General features: G+C 37.8%; 1 protein-coding gene across 1 annotated transcript in view; it reads right to left on the minus strand.

Annotated features, from left to right (window-relative positions):
* The window catches only part of ntsr1 (neurotensin receptor 1 (high affinity)), a 37,383-nt gene that overhangs the window by 9,208 nt on the left and 6,581 nt on the right, over nucleotides 1-21,594 (minus strand). Inside the window, exon 2 of the mRNA XM_027007017.2 lies at nucleotides 6,586-6,787. Within this exon, the coding sequence (XP_026862818.1) occupies nucleotides 6,586-6,787 (202 nt within the window). The remainder of the gene's footprint in view (nucleotides 1-6,585; nucleotides 6,788-21,594) is intronic.

Raw genomic sequence — 21,594 nt, forward strand, 5'->3', positions numbered from 1 at the left:
ACAGAAAGAGAGACTTTACTGTGGGACATATATTCATCAGTTGATGCAAGCTCTTCAATTCTCTCAGAACACTTGTGCATATTTTACTTTTTACCATCATCATGCACAACTTAGTGAAGCAGACGCCGTATGGTGCAATGGACTCAGCAAATCCTTGCAATCACTTGATTTGTATGAACTATTATACATTTGTATCATTTCTTTTTTTATTTCATTTACAAAATGTGTTATAAATAAACCTGCATTTCCTTCTATTACATTAACTTTTTTTAGCTGACTTTTATCTTATAGTCTCAGGTTTTTTGTCTTATAGTCTCAGGTTATAGTATACAGACAGGTTTTTTATCTCATAGTCTCAAGTTATAGTATACAGACAGGTTTTTTATCTTATAGTCTCAGGTTATAGTAAACAGACAGGTTTTTTTATCTCATAGTCTCAGGTTATAGTATACAGACAAGTTTTTTATCTTATAGTCTCAGGTTATAGTAAACAGACGGGTTTTTTATCTCATAGTCTCAGGTTATAGTATACAGACAGGTCTTTTATCTTATAGTCCCAGGTTATAGTATACAGACAGGTTTTTTATCTCATAGTCTCAGGTTATAGTATACAGACAGGTTTTTTATCTTATAGTCCCAGGTTATAGTATTCAGACAGGTTTTTTTATCTCATAGTCTCAGGTTATAGTATACAGACAGGTCTTTTATCTTATAGTCCCAGGTTATAGTATTCAGACAGGTTTTTTATCTCATAGTCTCAGGTTATAGTATACAGACAGGTTTTTTATCTCATAGTCTCAGGTTATAGTATACAGACAGGTTTTTTATCTTATAGTCTCAGGTTATAGTACTAGTTTTTGTTACCCAACATCTACTATTTTCCTTTCTCATTCTCTCTGCCTCATAAACACACAGAGCTCTTATGGGATAAGGACTTTATTCATGTGAGAAGATGACTGTAGGCTAAACAACTTTGGAAAACCCTGTATAGGTAAGACACTTGTATAACCAGTTATATAACATCATAACTTGTTATTACCTATAACATCACATATAGTTTATAATCAGTGTGTCCAAAGGTAAATGAAGTACACTCTCCATTATACTCTCATACAGTTTTGTTTGCTTATTTGTTTGACTCCCATAGCTGCTTTGATTGCCTTAAGAGAACAATCACTATAATTGTTATAATTACTAACAATCACAATAGCTTACCTGCTATTGACTAGAGGTCAGACTAACTTCTTGTGTTATGGGCCACTGCTGTTTCTGTCAGTGTGAAAGCAGTGTGAGTGTGTGTGAGTTGTGTGTGTGTGTGTGTGGGTGTGTGGGTGTAAGTGTGTGTGTGAGTGTGTGTGCGTGTAAGTGTGTGTGTGTGTGTGCGTGTGTGTGTGTGTCTGTGAGTGTGTGTGTGTGTGTGTGTCTGTGAGTGTGTGTGTGTGTGTGTGTGAGTGTGTGGTGTGTGTGTGTGAGTGTGTGTGGTGTATGTGGTGTATGTGAGTGTGTGTGGTGTGTGTGTGTGTGTGTGTGTGTGTGTGTGTGATATCCACAAGCACATTGGTAGACTTATTATTTTGCTTATTTCCTTCTTCTGTTCATCTTAGAAACATAAGAAATCCCTCCCCAACACATGGAGTGGTCTAGCTTGGTTTGCAAGGTCTTCAGAAGGGACTGGCATCAGCCACCTTCCCTAAGAAGCAGTGATGCTTGGAGACACAGAGTAGTCGGGCTCTTTTCTCTGGCTGGCCCTCTCTATTAAAATGATACAGGGCAACACTGCGCTAAACTATTTGTTCTACAAAACTGTTGAGGGCTAAAATAATAATAATATATCACAGAACAATGGCTGTAAAAGATTATATTACAGCAGTGGTGCTGAGGAAGAGTCAAAAGAAGACATTTCTGCCCACAGAAAAACACTTTATTCTAACAGAAAAACCATTAACAAGACTCACATAAGGGGGAAAATGAGGGAGACCCAAAAGGCACTCACATCACAGAGTGTAGACATATTTCCTATACACTAATTAAACTAAAAAGACACAAGACATACAAATCAACCATTACAACCATTTACCACATTTGCTTTTTAATCACATAAAGTCTTAATCACATAAAGTCCTCTCTATGCTCCTCTCTCTCCTGACTGGTCCATTCCCACATCCAGTAGTTGAAGCCACAATATCGGCTCTAAAGAGTCACCTGTTTGTCTCACAGATGGAAATATATTTGTTTAGTTATGTGTGTGTCTTGGACACCAAATGCTTGTTACCCTTTTTCAGCTGACAGGTTTTAAATATGTACCTCAATTTCCGTACATTTAGACAGAAAAAGTAGTGTTAGTATTCAGATAATGTTTGAAAAATTACACATATAAATAATAAATATAAATGATAAATATAAATGATAAATGTAACTTAAATATAAATGTTAAATGTAAAATGTAAAGTTATGATTTGAATATATTTAAGAAAACATGCAAATATATATATATATATATATATATATATATATATATATATATATATATATATATATATATATATATATATATATATATATATATATATATATAAATAAAAAGTGTGACCCCTGTGATTATAGCTGTTTTTCCACAGAAAGGGATGGTAACATTGGAAGGCACATACTCTACCAAGAGCAAATAGTAGCAAGACAGCTTTAAAATGGAAAATGCGGTCAATTAGACTGCAAATGTGTCCATTGCAGATATTGAGCGAGTGGTTGCAGCAGGGCATTAGACCACCTACAGAAGCTTCATTAATGTCCACACTTCAGGGTTGGTTTGACGCTCTGTGGATCGGAAGGACATCAACTTCCATAATTTGGGTAAGATTTCTTTCTGAACGCACAAAGGAAGGTTAAAACATAACATTATTAGCTGGCCACCCAGATAGTTTACTGTCAATCTATCACAGAGACCTTTGTTGTTAAGCTCATGTTAATGCCGCTTAGCTTAGCTTGCTAGCTAAGTCTAGTATATCTATATCTAGGATATAGATCACTGGCTTCACTTTAAAAAGCAATAGCTAATTTCTGTACGAGTTAAATGACATCATTAGAAAGCTCTTCCAAGCCAGTGGGTCACATGGATCCTTGACTAACTTGACAGTATGTTAAATTTGGTTGGCTTGCGAATAACTTTGTGTCTGAACCGTCCAACGTGTGTTTAGAATCTAAACCTAACTGTGTATGTTAATGCAGCGTCTGTCAGTGGTCTGATTCTCTATAGAGCAGCTCTAAGCCCTGCTACAACTACTTGCTCAATGTCTCCTATGGGCACATTTGTAGTCTGAGTGTCCAAATTCACTATTTCCTACTGTTTGCTTCTGGTAGAGTTTCACGTGCCACTCACTCAATATATGATATGGCAACATTTGCACAATATGAAGACTGACCAAATTTTCCATTTTAATGTGTCTTGCTGCCATTTGCTCCTGGTAGAGTTTCACATGCCTTTTAATGTTACCCCCCTCTCTATGCAAACACTCTATGCAGTTTTTTTAGCATGTTTTCTAAATACATACATTTAAAATTTACATTTACAATTAACATTTGCATTAAACATTTATATTGAAGTTACATTTAGCATTTATGCTTACATTTCATATTTACATTAAGCAATTACATTTATATATAACATTTATATTTGTAATTTTTCAAACATTTTTAAAATTATTCAGTGAGGACTAACACTTTTTGCTGTCTAAATCTACAGAAATTGAGCTAAGACAAAAAGACAAAAAGCTTTTAACATTTGGCACTTCATATCTACCTCCATTTAACGCTACCAAAAACAAAGGCCAAATTTAATTTAAAGACAGTGTGTTTACACTAGCCTTAAATAATAACATTTGCCTTCACATAAACAATAAGTACTTTCAGCTAAACTCCATGAGTGCTCTCCAAGACTTTCTAGGTCTGAATTCCTAGTGATATAATCTTAGCTAACAAGTCCAAACCGCGAAATATCTCTGCTGATCATGCTCTGTAAAGTGGGTATGACATGTAGTATGTAGCTGTCTATCATGGGAGAGACCCATATACACATCCTAGCTGACCTACATCTCCCAAGGGTACACTAATTTATCCCATGCTTATTACAAATTATTTCAATCAATTAATGTTTAAATCCATATAGCCCACATGTATTTCATGCATTTTGGATTTTCAGCTGGGAAAAGCTGAAAAAAAAGAAAGCCAAATATGTGGACTATACTTGCCCACTATTTTATGTAACCAACATGTAACGTAACATTTAACCAAAGAAATGTAGTTGAAAAGTTGTTGAGATGAAAGTTGGCTGTCTTCTCCATGCATGGAAACTCAAGAGAGGTACACCTTTGCTTTTGAACCATCTCTAATCAAAGCATCTCAAGTATGTGGACTAGATGGGAAAACTATAAAAAGCACTTAAGAAGTTATGTAAGATAATTATATGAGCATACTGTAAAAGAGTAATAGACGGCACAGGCTAAGTGGCCATTGAAACTTCATTACCATAGATTTCAAAATGATGAGATAATTTGCCTCTCATTAGTTTCAGTGTCATGATATTGTATAATTAATGCCATTATTTGAAGAACGACTGTCTGTTTTTGCTATTATGCCTATTTAAATCGAATTCATTGATTGCGTGCTTCAGACATATGTTTATTAGTTGCGTTTAAAAAGCTAAACATAGTCTGAATGATTTATTGGACACTTAAAGTGTAAATTTGTGGTAGAAATAGCACTAGAACATTAAAAATAATAAGGTAGGTTTCTTTCTGGCAGCTCTATTAGCGTTTGAAAGAGACAGCTCTTCCTCACACTTTCAGCTGCTTTTCTTTATTCATCGTGATCAGTAAAGAATGCCATTGTCTTTGTGTGATGCGCGGTGTGCGATCGCTCACATAGAGAGATGGATCTGACCATGTTCCAAGACACAGCAAGAGCCTCCCAGCACACACATCATGGCTTCTGCCCTGGTTTATCAGCTGCCACTCGATATTCCTCCTATTCAGTTTAAGGAGTTCTTTTTCTCTGTTATCTTAGTTTCTTGTTTTTTTTTCGTTTCTTTTCTCTCATTTTTGAATTTGTCATTTTTAGGGCAAGTAAAAATGTAAAAAAACCCAAAACTGATTTATATCTGACATATCTGAAGAGGATATGTGCACTGTAGATAAAAGTGTAGAGATGTAGAGTAGCAATAGATGTTGGGACTCTCTCTTTTACGGCACTTTGTATAAATCCACTTAGAGAGACGTGGAAGCAAGAGTAGGGCGGTATTAAATAAATGGGGGGAGAGATAAAAACGTCTCTTGCACTTTGTGATCCTACGCAGGCACTCTGGGCTTGTCGCCTTCGAAGATTTACTCTTTATTACAATCTCACATGCTGATTACTGGCCTCAGATTTGCACCACTGCTGGAACGCCTTGTTCGCTAAGAGACATGCAGGAGCAGGGAAATGTCTGTGCTTGTGTGATCTACAATCTCAGGGGGCTCATGGCGTGGGGCTGACTGACAGGGGAGTGATCGTAACTGTGATGTCCCACGTAGCCGCCGCCACTCTGTGACCCTGCAGACTGCACAGCACTAAGGGGTGAGAGCAGCATAGACGATTTTGGAGATTATGATCTCATATACACATGTCGAGAGGGTCTAGGAGTAAATGTACAGAACATGTATTACTGAATAAATGCCTGGAATATTTATTATCAGTTAAAAGGGTAAAAAGTAACACTCTCTCTCACTCTCTCACACACACACACAAGTGCAGATCATTCAAGTCTGAGCTGCATTATTATCATCGCATAAATGCCTTATGAATAATTCATCATTAGATGGGCTCAAAGTTCACGGAAAACTGAGGAACAAAGCACATTATTTTGAGTCATTTCCTCTTAGTAAGAGGTGTTGCACAGTAGTCTTAAGTAAATGTCATCTCCTGTGGTGTGGAAAGCTTAAGAACAATGCCTCCTGATACAGGCATGGCACACATTTAGGTCACACACTGTTAGTAAAACCAATGCGCAAAGGAGAGCAGAGGACAGCACAGGACATCATGCCCCCATAATCCCTGTGGAACTATATGCTTGATAATAGAAGCCAGTGGATGCATAATGGTTTACAGATTCTTATATACAATCTGCACTTCAGTAATCTTTAAATTTTAATGATGACTGGAGTGTGTACGAGAAGACAGTAAAAGCTGCTGACGTGTATAGCTACAATGTATTTGAATATTCTTATAAAGGCAGGAAATTGCTTTAGTGGTTATCATGTTGTGAATTTTCAGTCATGCTAGCTTTTTATCTCATTCAGTTAATTATTCACAACTTTCCAGCGATAGAAAGGTGTTGGTGAGGCAGGCACTGAATCTCAAATGCCTGTCTGAGGGTTTGGGTTATGTCCCTTACTCCCAAGGCCAGATGGTAGTGAGTGTGGGGGTAGCTTTATCTCACACACTTCAGTTAGAGTTAACCTGAACTGATGGAGAAGCTACCAGCAGTATGAAAGCTGTCACCCTTGCCTCGATCTGTGTAAGTTACACATTACTTTCATAACTCGTATAGGTACTCACGTAACACCATAACGCCATGACGCAGGGACTGGGCACGGTTGGGCTCCATGGCAACACTGAGCATGGTGGCATTACCCCCAGCGATGCAAATGCGGCTGTCTTGGGCAGCCTCTCGGAACATGCGCAGCAGCTGGCTGGCAATGACTCCATTCAGGGCAGAGATCAGCACCATGGGAACCACAAATGACAGGAAGGCGTTCACCTGATGATGGAAAGAGATAATTGGAGGGAACACAATAGACAGAGGGCAAGAGAATGAGAAATGTGAGGTTCTGTGCTTTGCTTGCGTCATTGTTTGGATTGATTTTGAAACCGTACTTGTCTGCACTCTAGCGATCAGCTAATATTCACCTACGTACAGCAGGATAGATTAGGTGAGAAATGACAGTCATTAAAAGTTGCTAAGGAATAAACCATGTTTGAAATTACTGCAAAAATGCAGAGAAATGTTCCCTTTATTCAAAGAGAAAACTTGGACTGTGAGACTGAAAATGTCTGCCTTTCCCTTGCCACTTTCTCCCTATTATACGTTTTGGTGCCTTCTTTTTTCCTTAAGGTGAAAAAAATTTTTTTGGGCTCCAAATATCATTTTACACTTTGGGGACAGCATTTCCATTACCATACTAGCACATACACCAGCAGACACACTAGAAGTATTCATTTCAGGTGTATGCCTTCCCCACGAAACACATGCTGAACCTTCAAATAATATAGTTATTGTATATGAAAATATTTATCGAATGTGATATATTTACTAATACAAAGCTATAATGAGACAGTCTGGATAAGTGCACCTGTATGCACATAACATATTCCCATAGTTGAAGCAGCTGGAAAACGTGAGAACAAGTTAAACCAGTGATCCAGAGACAAGACACATTTGGCTATGCTAATATATGAAGAAAAGGATAATGAATGGCTATTAAAAACACCAATAAAATTCAATAACTGTGTGTGTGTGTGTGTGTATTTGTGTGTGTATGCGTGTGTTTGTGTGTGTGTGTTTGTGTGTTTGTGGGTGTGTTTGTGTGTTTGTGTGTATGTGTGTTTGTGTGTGTGTGTGTGTGTTTGTGTGCATGTTTGTGTGCGCATGTTTGTGTTGTGTGTGTGTGTGTGTGTGTTTGTGCGTGTGTGTGTGTTGTGTGTGTGTTTGTGTGTGTGTGTGTTTGTGTGTGTGTATGTGTGTGTGTTGTGTGTGTGTGTTTGTGTGTGTTTGTGTGTGTGTTTGCTTGTGCGTTTGTGTGTATGTGTATATGTGTGTTTGTGTGCTTGTGTGTGTGTTTGTGTGCGTGTGTGTGTGTGTATATAAATGACACTTTATTTTGAGTATTTATTTTCATCCTTTTTAGATTAAATAAACACTCAACAGGCTGTCATTAACATATCAATTAAATCAGTAATGAAGAATCTGAGTACATTCTGCGAAATTTTCATTATCTGTGTAAATAAGATTTATTTAGAATCTGACGAATTCAGTAATTTTTCACTTTATTGGGAGCAACCAAGTACATACCGGTAGATGTTAACCTGAGAAGCCACTGAACATGTAACAGGTATGATACATACCATCTTAGCACACTCAATAACATGTTATAGACAATATAGCTGTTGTTGACATCACTGTACTTTAGTTAAGATTAGGGTCAGGATTAGGGCATGTGTGAGCGATAGAGTTCGGACTGGGTTTTGGGTTGAGGTCTGCCTGCTGGTGTCTGAACCTTGAACTGTTCCAAACTCTCCGCTGATTCATTCATGATAAAATTACAGATGCTATTTTCAGGATTTTAAAATAATCTATAAAGGACCAGATAAAAATAAAGTGGTATCTAGATGCTTGAGTCTCATTTGAGAGTTATAGGGATCACAATTCAGTCACTTTGACATCTAGATATTTTTTACCTGTGGAAATTTCAAGATCAAGCTTTATGGGAGGCAAATGAACTTGCTCTGGTTGGTCATTTACACAATGCACAAGAAATTCAGATTATGTATATATGCTAACTGTGGAGTGAAAAAGGAACAGGTGAAAACAAGGAACAAGCAAGTATGAGGGTGCATGCCACTAGTAACAGTAACAGTAAGGTCATTGGTTTGTTGGATACGTGCTTAAATTACAACATAATCTGAATTATATATATATATATATATATATATATATATATATATATATATATATATATATATATATGACTATAGTTATTTAACAGTTATTTATTATAACAAAAGTTCCAAACAACATCAAAGAATCATAAACTAGACTGACAAAACTCAAGTCCTCAAAATCCAGAGGAGCAACCCAAAATGGCAAAAACCAGAGATAGAACAGAAACATAGTTTAAGCAATACAATCAATACACAGAAAGGGAGAATACTAGAATATGATCAGTTAGAACTTGGAAACTAAGTGATGATACTTCACAACAGGCTAGACAGACAGGTAGTTATATATATAATTTCAGGTGGGGCTGATCAATATGCAGGGGTGGATGATCTGATGTAACGAATTGGCATGCAATCCTGGGATGTGGAGTCCTTCTCCGCAGCTTCCTGAGTGCAGAGCAACTGCGACACATTATTGTTTGGATTGTCTGCTGTATTTGGATGTGTTCATTCATATAATTGAAAGTGCAATTTAGATTAGCATTTTTACCATTTGTGTTCTAGCTTTTTTGCTTGGAGACTCACGCCTGCATCCTGCCCAGTCGCTCAGCCCCATTGCACACATTTATCATATTCATGATTTTTCTAACTTTAATTACTATTCTGAAACATAGATGATTAAAAAAGACCTTGATTAAAAATAACTCTCTTTGACCATGGTGAATTTGACCCAAGGCTACAACAGCTAAGATTTGTATATCAGAGAAATGTTTGATATAAAAATTATGACAAATAGGTCCTTTTTAACTTTTAATTTCTGCAAGATATGAGCCAAGACAAAGAGGGACAAAAGTCACTTATGAAACTCCTGTATTGATCCCTGGGTCCTAGTGATTTTTGTGGGAGATTTGAATGAGATGGCTATGAAGTGTGAAAAATCCTTAAATCTCTAAATGTGTGTTAAAACATTTTCAGTTTTCTGTAAAGGGTATAGAAGACCTTAAAAAAAGAATTTAGTTCAGACTTTGCTTTCCTGGTGAGCATAGCATAAATCGGATTACACAAATTACTTAGATGTGGGGTATTGTCATAATTAAATAGGCCATCATTATTGTCTCAAAGACTCAAAGACATTTAAAACTATTTTTAAGAGCTGTATAATATGTGCTTATGGTTCAATATATGTAATAGATTATGTGCTAGAAGGTGAACATAATAGAAACACCTATCAATACATTCATATCAACTGCCTTTAGAACATTTTAATCCTCACAACACCTGAAGTGTGTTGTGGGAAATTGGACCCTTTTTCAATAATAAAAAGCCTTCAGTTCTTTAAGGAGGTGGACGTATACTTCGCACTACACTGTGGAACTTTGTAAAAAAGTTTCAGATTGTTTAGATACAGTGAGTAGAGAGGCCATGTAAGAGATTTGACTTCATTTTGGTGTTCATGAAATGCCCACAAAATAGCAGCTCATACCACTAAGGTTTCACTGACATATCAGTTTGAGGGGGTATATGTTTCTGAATGATATTTCTTGAATATATGGGGGTTCAAACTGAAAGACTTAAATTCAATGAATTCCAATTTTGTTAAGATTATGTCAGTCAGAGGGCTGCTGATGTATTCAAATTGTATTTAGTTCTGTAGTTATACAGTAAATCCTGTTAAAATATTTTTTGTTTTCTTCTTCTTATATATTTTGAATTTGCAGTGTGTTTGCATGACATAATAGCAATTTGCCTGTGTTTGACCTATGATGTCATGATTTTTGAGACTGGAAAATAATTTCATTTGTGGATTGTGAGCTGACAGGTGTGCGCGTCAGTTTCCGGCTCCAATTAGCTGAGGTCTTATCAGGTCTGAGGTCGGTATCAGCCTCAAACCCACACGACCACAGCAATGTGCCTTCCATTCAAATTACTTCAGTCAATTTAAAAGTCTAGTTCTCCACAGTCTCTGTGTGGAGGACTAGAAAGTTCAAACTCACAAATACATACCAATGAAGTCAGTGTCTTGCACACAAATTCTAGCAGACCACCTGTCTTAATCATTCCATAATTAATTTTACGCATACGTCACAGTTTCTGAAATGTGAATGGAATTAACTGCCACATTGATTCTTTCCTGTCTCACTCTCTCTTTTGTTGATGTCATAGTGATTGGGTACAAAAGCTAAGATGAATGATAGCACCAGTAAAGCCTTTTAAATTCTGTGTAAATTCTGACCTCACCTTACACCTCATAATGCAAATACTGATTTTTACACAGGATGAGATAATTCACAGTTGCTGTTTGTTATAAGGATTTCATTAATACTGCTTTTCATTAATACAGATAAATCAATCAAGAATGTGAACATTAAGCAGTAGTAAATGAACGTGGGGACCAGTAGTATTACAACTACAAATGGGTTTAGTGGCCCCGCTAGGCAAAGCTATCATTCACGGCTCATATTAATTTAAGCTAAAACCCTCCATGTATCATGTACTTTGCTCAAATATTCTAATGCATTATTCTAGCGCCCTTGTGCTGACTGCAGGAACGATCGGTCTGCAGAGTTTAATGAAACCCATTTATGATTACTCATCAAACCTGTTTACCCATCAAACCCATTTATGTCATCCATTTATATCTTGCTTTAAAAATCTATGCAGTTATTTTACCTAATCACTTAACTGCTCAGTGGTTACAAAAAAAGCATGGGATAGTTATAGCTTTATCCACATCCAGCTTGTTTTTAATTAAAGTGATCCACGCTCCTTCTTCACTGCTGTGCTCAGGGGATGGGGATTTTTCTGCTGTTTTCCAGTGAGAGGGCACATGGCTCAAACAGTCATTTCACATCAGTGCAGGAAATGCGGTGCTAATGGAATGGGATGCATGGAAGAGCAGCAGACTGGGCACGGAGGATGGCACAGTCATTATCATCACCATTACCATCAGCTGCCTGGCAGGTGCCCAGTGGCACCGTGCGAGCACACGAGGGGAAGAAGGAAAAGCAGGCAGGCATTCCGGCCCCTGCTGCTCACACACGGCACTGTGCACTCTAGTGTGCACCCTGGCGTTCATGCTGACTTGGAAAGTAGATGGAAAGGATGCCATCAAAAGGAAAAATTGCAATGTGAATGAATGCACAAGGATTTTGGTCAGTGCTGACTGACTGAAGTTGGGCCCAATTGTGCCCAAGCACATGTTGGGAAGCTGGAGAAGCGTGAAGTTTAAAAGCATGAGCTTGGCGCCAAGCATTTTGTCTTTTCCAAAAAGGGAACAGTATGCTAAGTTAAGTGGTATGCATATTGCTCTGTAATTGCTTTCTATAAGAAAGAATAAAGTAATACGAGCAAATGTGGATTATAATGTGGTATATAATATGAATTCAGTCTCTCCCACCATGACATGTGCCAAAAAAAACCATACCAATAACGTCATACGACAATATTGTAAGACATTCACCCCCCCCCCCAATATTACAGTGCATGGATATCTATCTATCTATCTATCTATCTATCTATCTATCTATCTATCTATCTATCTATCTATCTATCTATCTATCTATCTATCTATCTATCTAACAGTGCTGCTGGCAGACATTTTAGCAGCTGTGCCTTTCTTGGGGTAACTTGGGCTAAAGAGTCTCCTTCACCATTTTGCAGAGAAGAATGGTAAGTGCTGGAAAATCAAAGCACAGAAGAGGTTTTAATTTCATTTAATTTAATTTCATTTTATTTCATTGCTCTGTTTCATGCTGAAAAAACCAAGGGGGAAACAGAATGTGAGCACTTAATGAGGAAGCTCATTAATGTGGTCACACAGAATGAGCATGGCTTTGATTGCATGCTATTAACAAGGGTAAATTAGCAGTGAGGAGCCAACAAAACAGGGATCAGCTAGCTGCCAGTCATACGAAGCTTAGGCCTACTGTTTACTGTTCTGTTATGGATAATCCTGCTTGTGCTTTTAATTTAAAATGAAAAAGGTGTTTAGTTGTGCTCAATCCAAGAAAACAAACGGAAAAACATTTGCTGTAGGTGCATGAAGCAAATAGTAGAATGTCCTCAAAAATAAAGCATATAGACCACACACTACCACAAAAGATCAGGACAATTCGACAGAGGTTTTGATACATTGATCTGATGTCAGCCCATTCTTTATTTTTAAAGGTTTTGATTTAAACATGAATAATTGTGTGGATTAGTAACCTTTTATTCCTTCCGTTTGTTCTGCAAATACCACCTCTAGTACTGAACCTTGGATTAAAAGATAATGAAATATGTAGCCAAGCAATTGCGAGTGCAGTTGAGAAATAAATCCAGGCAGAGAGAAAACCTGGAGAGAGGTGAATTACTTTGAACTGTAGTGAAACATAGTATAAATGCCCGCCGTCCTTCCTTGGACTCAAGACTGTATGCTGCTCAAGAACTGGACCTGGAGAAACACTTTCTCCTCCCGCACCCTATTTATATATATATATAATATATATTCGTTTGTTATAGCGTCCCAAGATTATTGTGACCATGCACTTTTCATGTATGAATTAATTAACCTTTCATTACATTTCTCTGTATTGGCCACAGAAACTTGTGCAACATCATTTTACAAAACATGAACCAGAACATTGCGTGTTTGTGAGATTTCTCTATGTCCGTATTCCACTCTTCATTTGTGACAGAGTACATGCAGTAGAGACACAAACACACGTGTGTACACAGACACACACACACCGATGGGTAAACAGTTCAACAAAAGTGCAAACAAACAACAAATCAAAATCTGCCAGCAAGTGTCATCTGCTGCAGAGTGCTCTCCCACTCCAGTGCAGATGATTAATGAAACTGTTGATGTGTGGCTTCTCTGCCTAGACACTAAGCAAAGTTTGTAATCTTGGACAATGCTTAATTTGGGTCCATTAATCCTGCATTGAAAATGAACAAAGATGCTTTGTCACTGTCTTACACAGCAGTAATGTTAAATTATTTATTTTGTTAGTGCTTTAATTAACCCTATTCAGAATGTGCTGAATTAAGTGGTACACTAAATACAGACTATCAGGAAAAGAAAGCACTTCCGAAAGACCTCATGGCTGTCTCAGGATTTGCTCAGAGGTTAGTGCATGCTTATACTGTAGGGAATGCAGTATTATGCTATCGCTTAAATGCTTCTGTAATGTATCTGTTCTGATTCTAGTGACCCTTAAAGCAATAAATTGCACACAGAATCTTTAGCCACACAAACATACAAACTCTGAACATCAGTTTGTTTCATCAGTTACTCTTTCATTTCCATGCCTGTTCTCTGCTCTCTGTTTGCAGCTCAGTTAGGCATTTTATTTCAGTTCGCTTCCTCTCTGTGTTTGTTTTATCACTGCTATCCCAACAGGAGTCTTCCTGAACAATCAGGAAGACAGAACTGATTAAAGCCCCACGCAGCGCTCCAAGGCTGGTGACAAACACAAGGAATTATTGGGCTAATAATGTTTGAGTAGCACTTCTTGTTACTGCAGGCCTGAGTTTTTTGAGCAAAGCAAAATAAATGAGTCATGGACAAGGCGACAGATGGAAAGAAGGTTCAGTAAAGAGTGGGATGGACATAGTGAACGTATGCTGGAGACAAATATCATGACAGTCACACAGATAATGTGGAAGCCATGGGTGGGCGGGCGTTCAGAGCCTTTAATAAATCTTGAGTGAGTCTTATACTGCTTGCTCTTGGTTATTGAGCTCCTACTGGCATTTGTTCTAGCCAGCTGTCACGTTGTGTGATTTAACATTATGAAAGAACACTTGCTTGCTCGAAAATTAAGCAACAAGCTAAATCTGTGGCTTCAGAAATTAGCTGAAGGAAACACCTCATCCTTCCACAATTTCATGAGTATAGCAGCTTTGAAATGCTGAAGCCCATTAACAGTGTAATGTGGTGCCCTTCCTGCTGTAATTGGTGATCTGATGCTTATAATTGTTGTTATGAATTGTTCTTATGAATTAGTTTTGAATTGCCTTTAAAAGTGCTCTGGCAATCCCTGGAGAATGTTGCAATACTTATCTATGGGGTGGGTTAGTTTTCATTTTTTTGAGCCATAAAGTCAACATGACACATTCCTTCTTTTTTCCTTCAGAAAGCATTAAAAATCAAATGGCAGTGACTGTTATTTAAAGTGTCTTTGCTTTCACCCAGGGATCATCCTTACAATACAGACAAATTTACAAATCCTCACACATAGAATTCAATAGAGAATGGAAAAAAAAACACATCCAGCAAAGTATTTATGTGAGTTGGCACCAGATTATTGAATGCTGTGACATTTGGAAAAGAGAAGGGTAGTGTAATGGCAAATGCAGAGAAGGGAGTTGAGTGCAGATGGACAGAACTCTCTGGTTTTAATAGAGAGTAAGGCAGACGTACAAAAGCATAGAACAACACAGAAAAAACCAGGACAGGTGAGATTTGTAACCACTGAAGCTAGGCAAAGGAAATACAAGAACAAGAGCAAGAACAAGAACAATCAAAGAACAAGCAGAGAGGGAAATTCCAAAGTTGCGGCCATAAACAGAAAGAGATCAGAAACCAGAGGGAAACCACTGTCCAAATAGTACAGTACCTGCAACTGATCCAAGTAAGTGTACAAACCAGTGGGATGTGACTAAATGAGGGATCACTTGGTATGTACAGATACTCTATAGCAAGACTTCCCAAAGCAAGAACAGATTGAGACAAGTTAAACAAAGTAAACAGGAACAGGTGTACACAGTTAACAATCAGGACAGGCAACGCACTGGAACTAGCTGTGGCTGGTGGGACTGGTTGGTGTGGCAGGCATGCTGGTGCACTGAGGCTGATGGGAGATGTAGTCGGAAGCAGAGAGGGTGACACTATGCTTGTTCTTTGTAACACTGGCCTTGGTTTATCTTTACTTTTTACCTACATAAAAAAGTTCAGCACTACCTCTAATAGCACATTCTCTCTCTCTGTAGGCTACACTGGGGAGGATAACTGCATGCAGCCCAGTCACCAACTCATGTTCATGAATGTGTTTTATGAACTCTAGCACTTTACACGTTCATTGTGTAATACACACACACCGGATGTTAGATGTCTAGTTGTCATTCAGCTCACCATTCTGTTGCCCCTGTTACATTTCAATGTGAAATTAATACTAATAACTGATCAGTGACATTATAATAAAGACCATAATCACAAATGGTTTATGATTATGTCATTAAAAGATCACATACTGCCCTGCTTTTCCGCATTAACTCCACAAACATAGGAGCACTGGCTTGGGCTGAGGAAAGAATGAAATCTTCAAAGTAGAAATAAAGCTCTACATACATACAAGATGTCCATCACTTGGAACTGTCACATCTATTATAACTTGTTTTATGCATATTATCTACTACCTACTACTATGTCTGATTAGTTTGCCAGTTCTTATTTATCTGTATGGATCAGGAGGCCCCATAGGATCTTAACCTTGTTTTTATCTGCCACTCTCTGTGGCTCCCATCCGGACATGGGAGTGTTTAGCTCATATGCCTTGCATATGTTCCAGTATATGATCTCTGACACTTGGTTGTGTCTCTCAGTGTGTGCTTTCCCTGCCAGCATCATACATCCTACTAAGTGCTGGGTTGTCTCAGAGGCTCCTTTGCATCTTGGGTTGTGTCTGGTGTGAAACACCCCTGCTTTGACTGATTAGTGATTGATCTTCTGCTGCCATGATTAGTGCCTCTGTGCTGTCTCAGTCCTGCCTTTTCCAGCCATTGATAGTATTGTGTTATGCCATTATTATCTGGGGTATTATAAGGTGGGGTTATTGTGCAATGGAACCTCCTCTGTTTCCATGGTGACCATGTTCCTCATCATCTTATACTTGTGGGACATTGCTCACATGTATTCACAGATTTTTTATGTCTCACCCTGGACAGTAGACCCTCAACTTTTTTGGCTGTTGGCTCCTTCCCCATTCTTCCTCTTATATTCTTCAGACTTTGGATGTTAACTCTTGGGTAGAGTGCCCAGTGCATTGTGAACATTGTGTTTTCTGGTCTTGTCTTTAGTCAGCTTCCAGCTCTTCTCTTTACCAGTTTATTGTGTCTGCTGTGTATCTGATGACTGTCAGGACATACGTGTTTAAGGTGTTGATCCTATTATTCCCATTCAACTGGCTCTTGAGGACCTTCCTTACTCTATGAAGGCGATTGGATATTGGTGTCCTTCATGTTTCTGCCTCATGGTGAGTGGAGAATAAATGCTTGAACACCATTTATCTATCTATCTATCTATCTATAGATAGATAGATAGATAGATAGATAGATAGATAGATAGATAGATAGATAGATAGATAGATAGATAGATAGATAGATAGGTGAATAAGTTATTCATCCACACTTTGCAGATCAGCATTTCTTTTAGAAGTCATCCAAGGTTCACTTTAACTGGTGTTGTCCTGTGTATTCCTACAATGCTTGCTGTTTTGGTGGCTATAGGTAAGGGATACACATCAGGCAGAGTGACGAGTTAATCTCAGGCTGTGATGTAGACCTGCTACAGAAGTCTCACAGAATAAAGTCTCACTGCCATCCCTCTGATCACTGCAACTGTGCTCTTGAATAAAGCATCTCACCCCAAGCTCCTCAAGGGTTCTTTCACCATGACATGTACTTTCCTCTTCATCTTATATTCAAGTATAAGAAGTACAATAACTTCTTTGTGGTTGTTGTAACTACACCAAGACTAAGCCACTACAAGAATATAATCAAACTGAAACAATGTACTTATTCAAAATAAAACTATAATAAGATTCCAGTAAACAGCTTGACTGATGCAACTAATTTCTTTTTCTGTCTCTTCCCAGCATGTTCCAGCTCAAACATTTTTACTATAGAGGTAAACACAAGCTGACACTGCAAGACCAGTCTGGTGCTTTCTCCAATACCTCCCTCCATGCTTTGTCTGCTCTTCTTTGTGTACCAACCCTGCAATGGTTTCTCTTAATTTCTAATTCCTTTGCCAAATTCATTTTTGGCTCCACATAGTACTGATAACAGGGCAAAAAAATCAATCAATAAAAATGAGTAAATAAAAACCCACATCAGAAACCAGAGGAGTGAATTAGTGTTAACTCTTTGAGGGCCAGCTAAAAGTATGTGAGAAGGTGCAGTGCACCAAATGACTTTAAAATTCATGTCCCGTTTACTAAGAGGCTGTAGCTAATCATGTGGAATGTGCATGAGACTGCTTTCTTGTGAGGTGGAGTGAAGTGATGGAATTTGTTACTACACATGGAGCGCTCAACAAGTACAGGGAAATAAATTCAGATGTGGAGGTATTAAATAAAGGAAGCCCTGACCTCTAAAACACTCATAGGGATGCTACTTGGAAATATATCATTTACAAAATAATCAGCTTATACCAGAAGTAACTAGGCAAACTCTGGAAGAAGGAAGACACAGAAAGTGAAGCTCATTTCAGATAAGGTGAGAGGTGTACAGGATACACTAATATCCTGACTCAGGAACTGAAATCTCAGATTTTTTTCATTATAAGGGGGAAACACATGCAGTTTTTCAAACACTGTGTGCATGAACTGCGATGTTGAAAGCATCGCAAACCCAGCCTACAGCCATTCAACCAATGGACATTCATGATGTAGAACCAGTCTGACACTTTGTATCCAACAGTCAGTCAACTCATACATTCCACCTGGAAGTGTGATGAGAGCAGCCAAGAAACTTGATAACTTGTAATTGTCAATTCATGCTGTTGTTTGCTGTCTTATTTGATTAAACCCTGGTATAACAAATTTATATAGATAGTCAGCCTAATGAATATTATTTGACAATTTATGGGTTTATTTTTAAACATTTCAGTCACTAAGCTGATTTTAACATGTCCACAGAAATGAGTAAGTTTGCCAATACATTAGCTCAGCAATTAGAAACAGGGCCTGAGCCCTCACGCGTTGCTGACTTTTCTGCTCTTTCACATTAGAGCTTTTTCCCAGACCCAGAGCTGTTTATTGAGTGTTTACAGGGAAAAGAGGTTTAACATTTAAATAGACATATTAATAAAATAAAACACAAGGTAGTAATAGAGATTCTGTGTCCTTTCAAAAATGATTTGTGTACACAGCAGTGGCCTCTGTAGAGGCTTCTGCAAAGGATCCTGGGTAGCCTTCAGCAGATCTCAGTGTAAGATTTATGATCTCTCCACCAGGATCAGGACCATATAGAAAAACAATCTTCTTTAGGATAAGTTCAAGAGAAATCTTCTTTTAGAATGTAGTGGTAACGGGTTCCAACTGGTGTGGGTATTGAATATCAGTTTGCATATATTGACTAATGTATGGTTTGGATATAATTATAGAGAATGCAAACACTAATATGTAAAAGAAGGTGGGGTAAATACATAATCACTTCTGACAAATGTATGAAAATGTGGGTTCTTTGTGTGATTGTTGGACCAGATATTCTCTTCTACTACAGCTTTATTTTCTTTTTGAATAGTTAACTTTAAAACTAGCTGATTGGAGACTTAGGAACCACATTATCCAGAGAGTTTGATACATTTGGTCGAGTGTGAAAGCTGTTTTCAAGCCTGGAAAAAAAAAACATGGGGTTCTCTAACTAAACTCTGTCCATGTACACTGCTGATAACAACTGAATCTTTACAAAATACATTATCAGTTTGATACAACACAATGCCTCATCTTATTGGTAAAAGAAAAACTGGCCCCTGCCCTAATCTGCAAGTGGTAGCTGAAAAAAAACCTCTTAAACAAGTCATGAAAGGATGTTGATAAGGATGAAAACAGGTAAGAAGAGCCATTATTGTATAAATTGGATTTCCTATAAACAAAAACGTCATCTCATTTTACATCCTGGCCATAGATCAATGGAGTAGTTGTGTGACTATGTGAGGCTGGTCAAACCTTCAGATGGTACCACCTACCTGTAGTTTGTAGAAAGATGAAATGGAAAAACCCACTGACAAATGTGCAGTTAAACAAACGTTTCGTGCAACTTTTATATTACATTATTAAAAACCATCCATCTTTAAAATCAAAGAAGAGCTGATTTTGGAGTATTATACTTAACTCATTCATTTCATCAGCCCACAGGGGGCTTAATGACAGTGCAAATCTTGTTGAGATAAGTTACAAATGATTATCTAATCTAACAATTATTTACAATATGATGTTATTATGAATTATGCTAATTTGCACAGAGATAAGCTTAGATCTTTCTGTGTGGTGCAGACAGGGCAAATGTTCAGATCCTAATGGAAAACATATGAGTAGAAGATAAGTCAAAGAGGAACTGCCAGGACATTAGTCATTTCTTGGACACTGGCCATGCTAGTGGTCACTTCATAATTGAAAACAACATTCCCTTTGGAGACATCCAGCGTGATGAAGATATTATTTACAGTAGCAGGAGGAACCCAGATGTGAAGAGCAATGCTAAATCTTCCTGAAGCTCCAGTCCCCCTGAAATCAATTCTGGAGCCCTGGGGATATCTGTTACTCTTCAGCCTCCTCACTCTTCTTCCTTTGATGTTTTTGTTCTCACCCTCTTCCTATTCATCATCACAGACAATCTCATTTCTATCACTCTCTTTCACATGAGTGTTTATCAGATGTTTAATACACAACATGCCTTATAGTCAGTGCTGGTAGTGATGGTAGAAATCTATTAGCTCATGTCAAGCCTTTATAATTATGGCAGGTTGTGGTTTATTGATGAACTAGGGGCAGGCTAGTGACATTAAGCTCCATGGCAGGGTCTCTTTCTCTGGGTTAGAAGCTCAATAGCTGCCAGAGGTCCAGAAATGAGTCACAACTTGACCTTCAATTGGAGCATCAACACCATCCTAACGCACAGCTGCAGACATACTTTATGTCTGTAGTATACCTGGCACATTCCTTTGCGTGAGTAATTGTGTGTTAAATGTATTACAGTGGCAAGGTGCAATCACCTCCTTTTATTTGATTTACACATTCTGGCATAGCAATGTTGTTGTGAAAATAGATACATTTTAGAGTACAATTGTGCTTTATTGTATTTAGTTAGCCGACTAGCACTGCATCCATTTTACACTGTATACTCAGAAATGTCCAGAGGCAATAACATACAAGACAAGGGATTAGTCTGCACTGTGAAATTTAACATTACCTCTTTTTTTGGGGGTGCCTTCATGTAAAATAACACGATATGCATCACAAGTCACTTTGAACACTGAATTAAAATGACTATATTTTCAACAAACATCTTCAGCTGTGAATAATAGAACTGTTCACAACCAATTTAATTAGCTTTAAGCTTTTTCCTTTGTGAATCTCAACAGAATGTCAACTATATTCTTGACAAAAATAAACTACAAATAAAGTAACAAGATGACATTACAAGGAGTGCCACAAGCATAGGCCTGCAGTACAACTAACTACTTATCAAAGCTGTTAAAAATTCATTCAAGTACCTAACCATAGTCAATTTAAAAATACATGATGTGAAAATAAGAATAATTTAGCAAAATTGAATAGCCAAAAAAAAAAAAAAATCACAGCACACTGTTAAAATGCAAAAAATCCCACACTCCATTTACATTTTAATACCTCTTTCTGTGCCTCTCTTTTCCCAATATATTATTTAAAAAAGACTAATGGCCCAATTCTACCCTTTATACAGTATAAAAACACTCCTAGGATATGAAAACAGCTCTTGCAGAGGCTCAAGTCAGATGGAGGTTCAGCAGCACCAGATTTCAGGTCCTATTATTGGGCTGCTAATCTTAGGCTCATTCAACACAGACTGCAAAGTGGAGATATATCCTCACCCCCCATTTAACTTCACCTCTACGGGAATCACTGCCTTCTCTCACTCACTCCTCTACTACATGCCCTTACT

This window comes from Electrophorus electricus, chromosome 24 (genome assembly GCF_013358815.1).
Source record: "Electrophorus electricus isolate fEleEle1 chromosome 24, fEleEle1.pri, whole genome shotgun sequence".
Taxonomy (NCBI): domain Eukaryota; kingdom Metazoa; phylum Chordata; class Actinopteri; order Gymnotiformes; family Gymnotidae; genus Electrophorus; species Electrophorus electricus.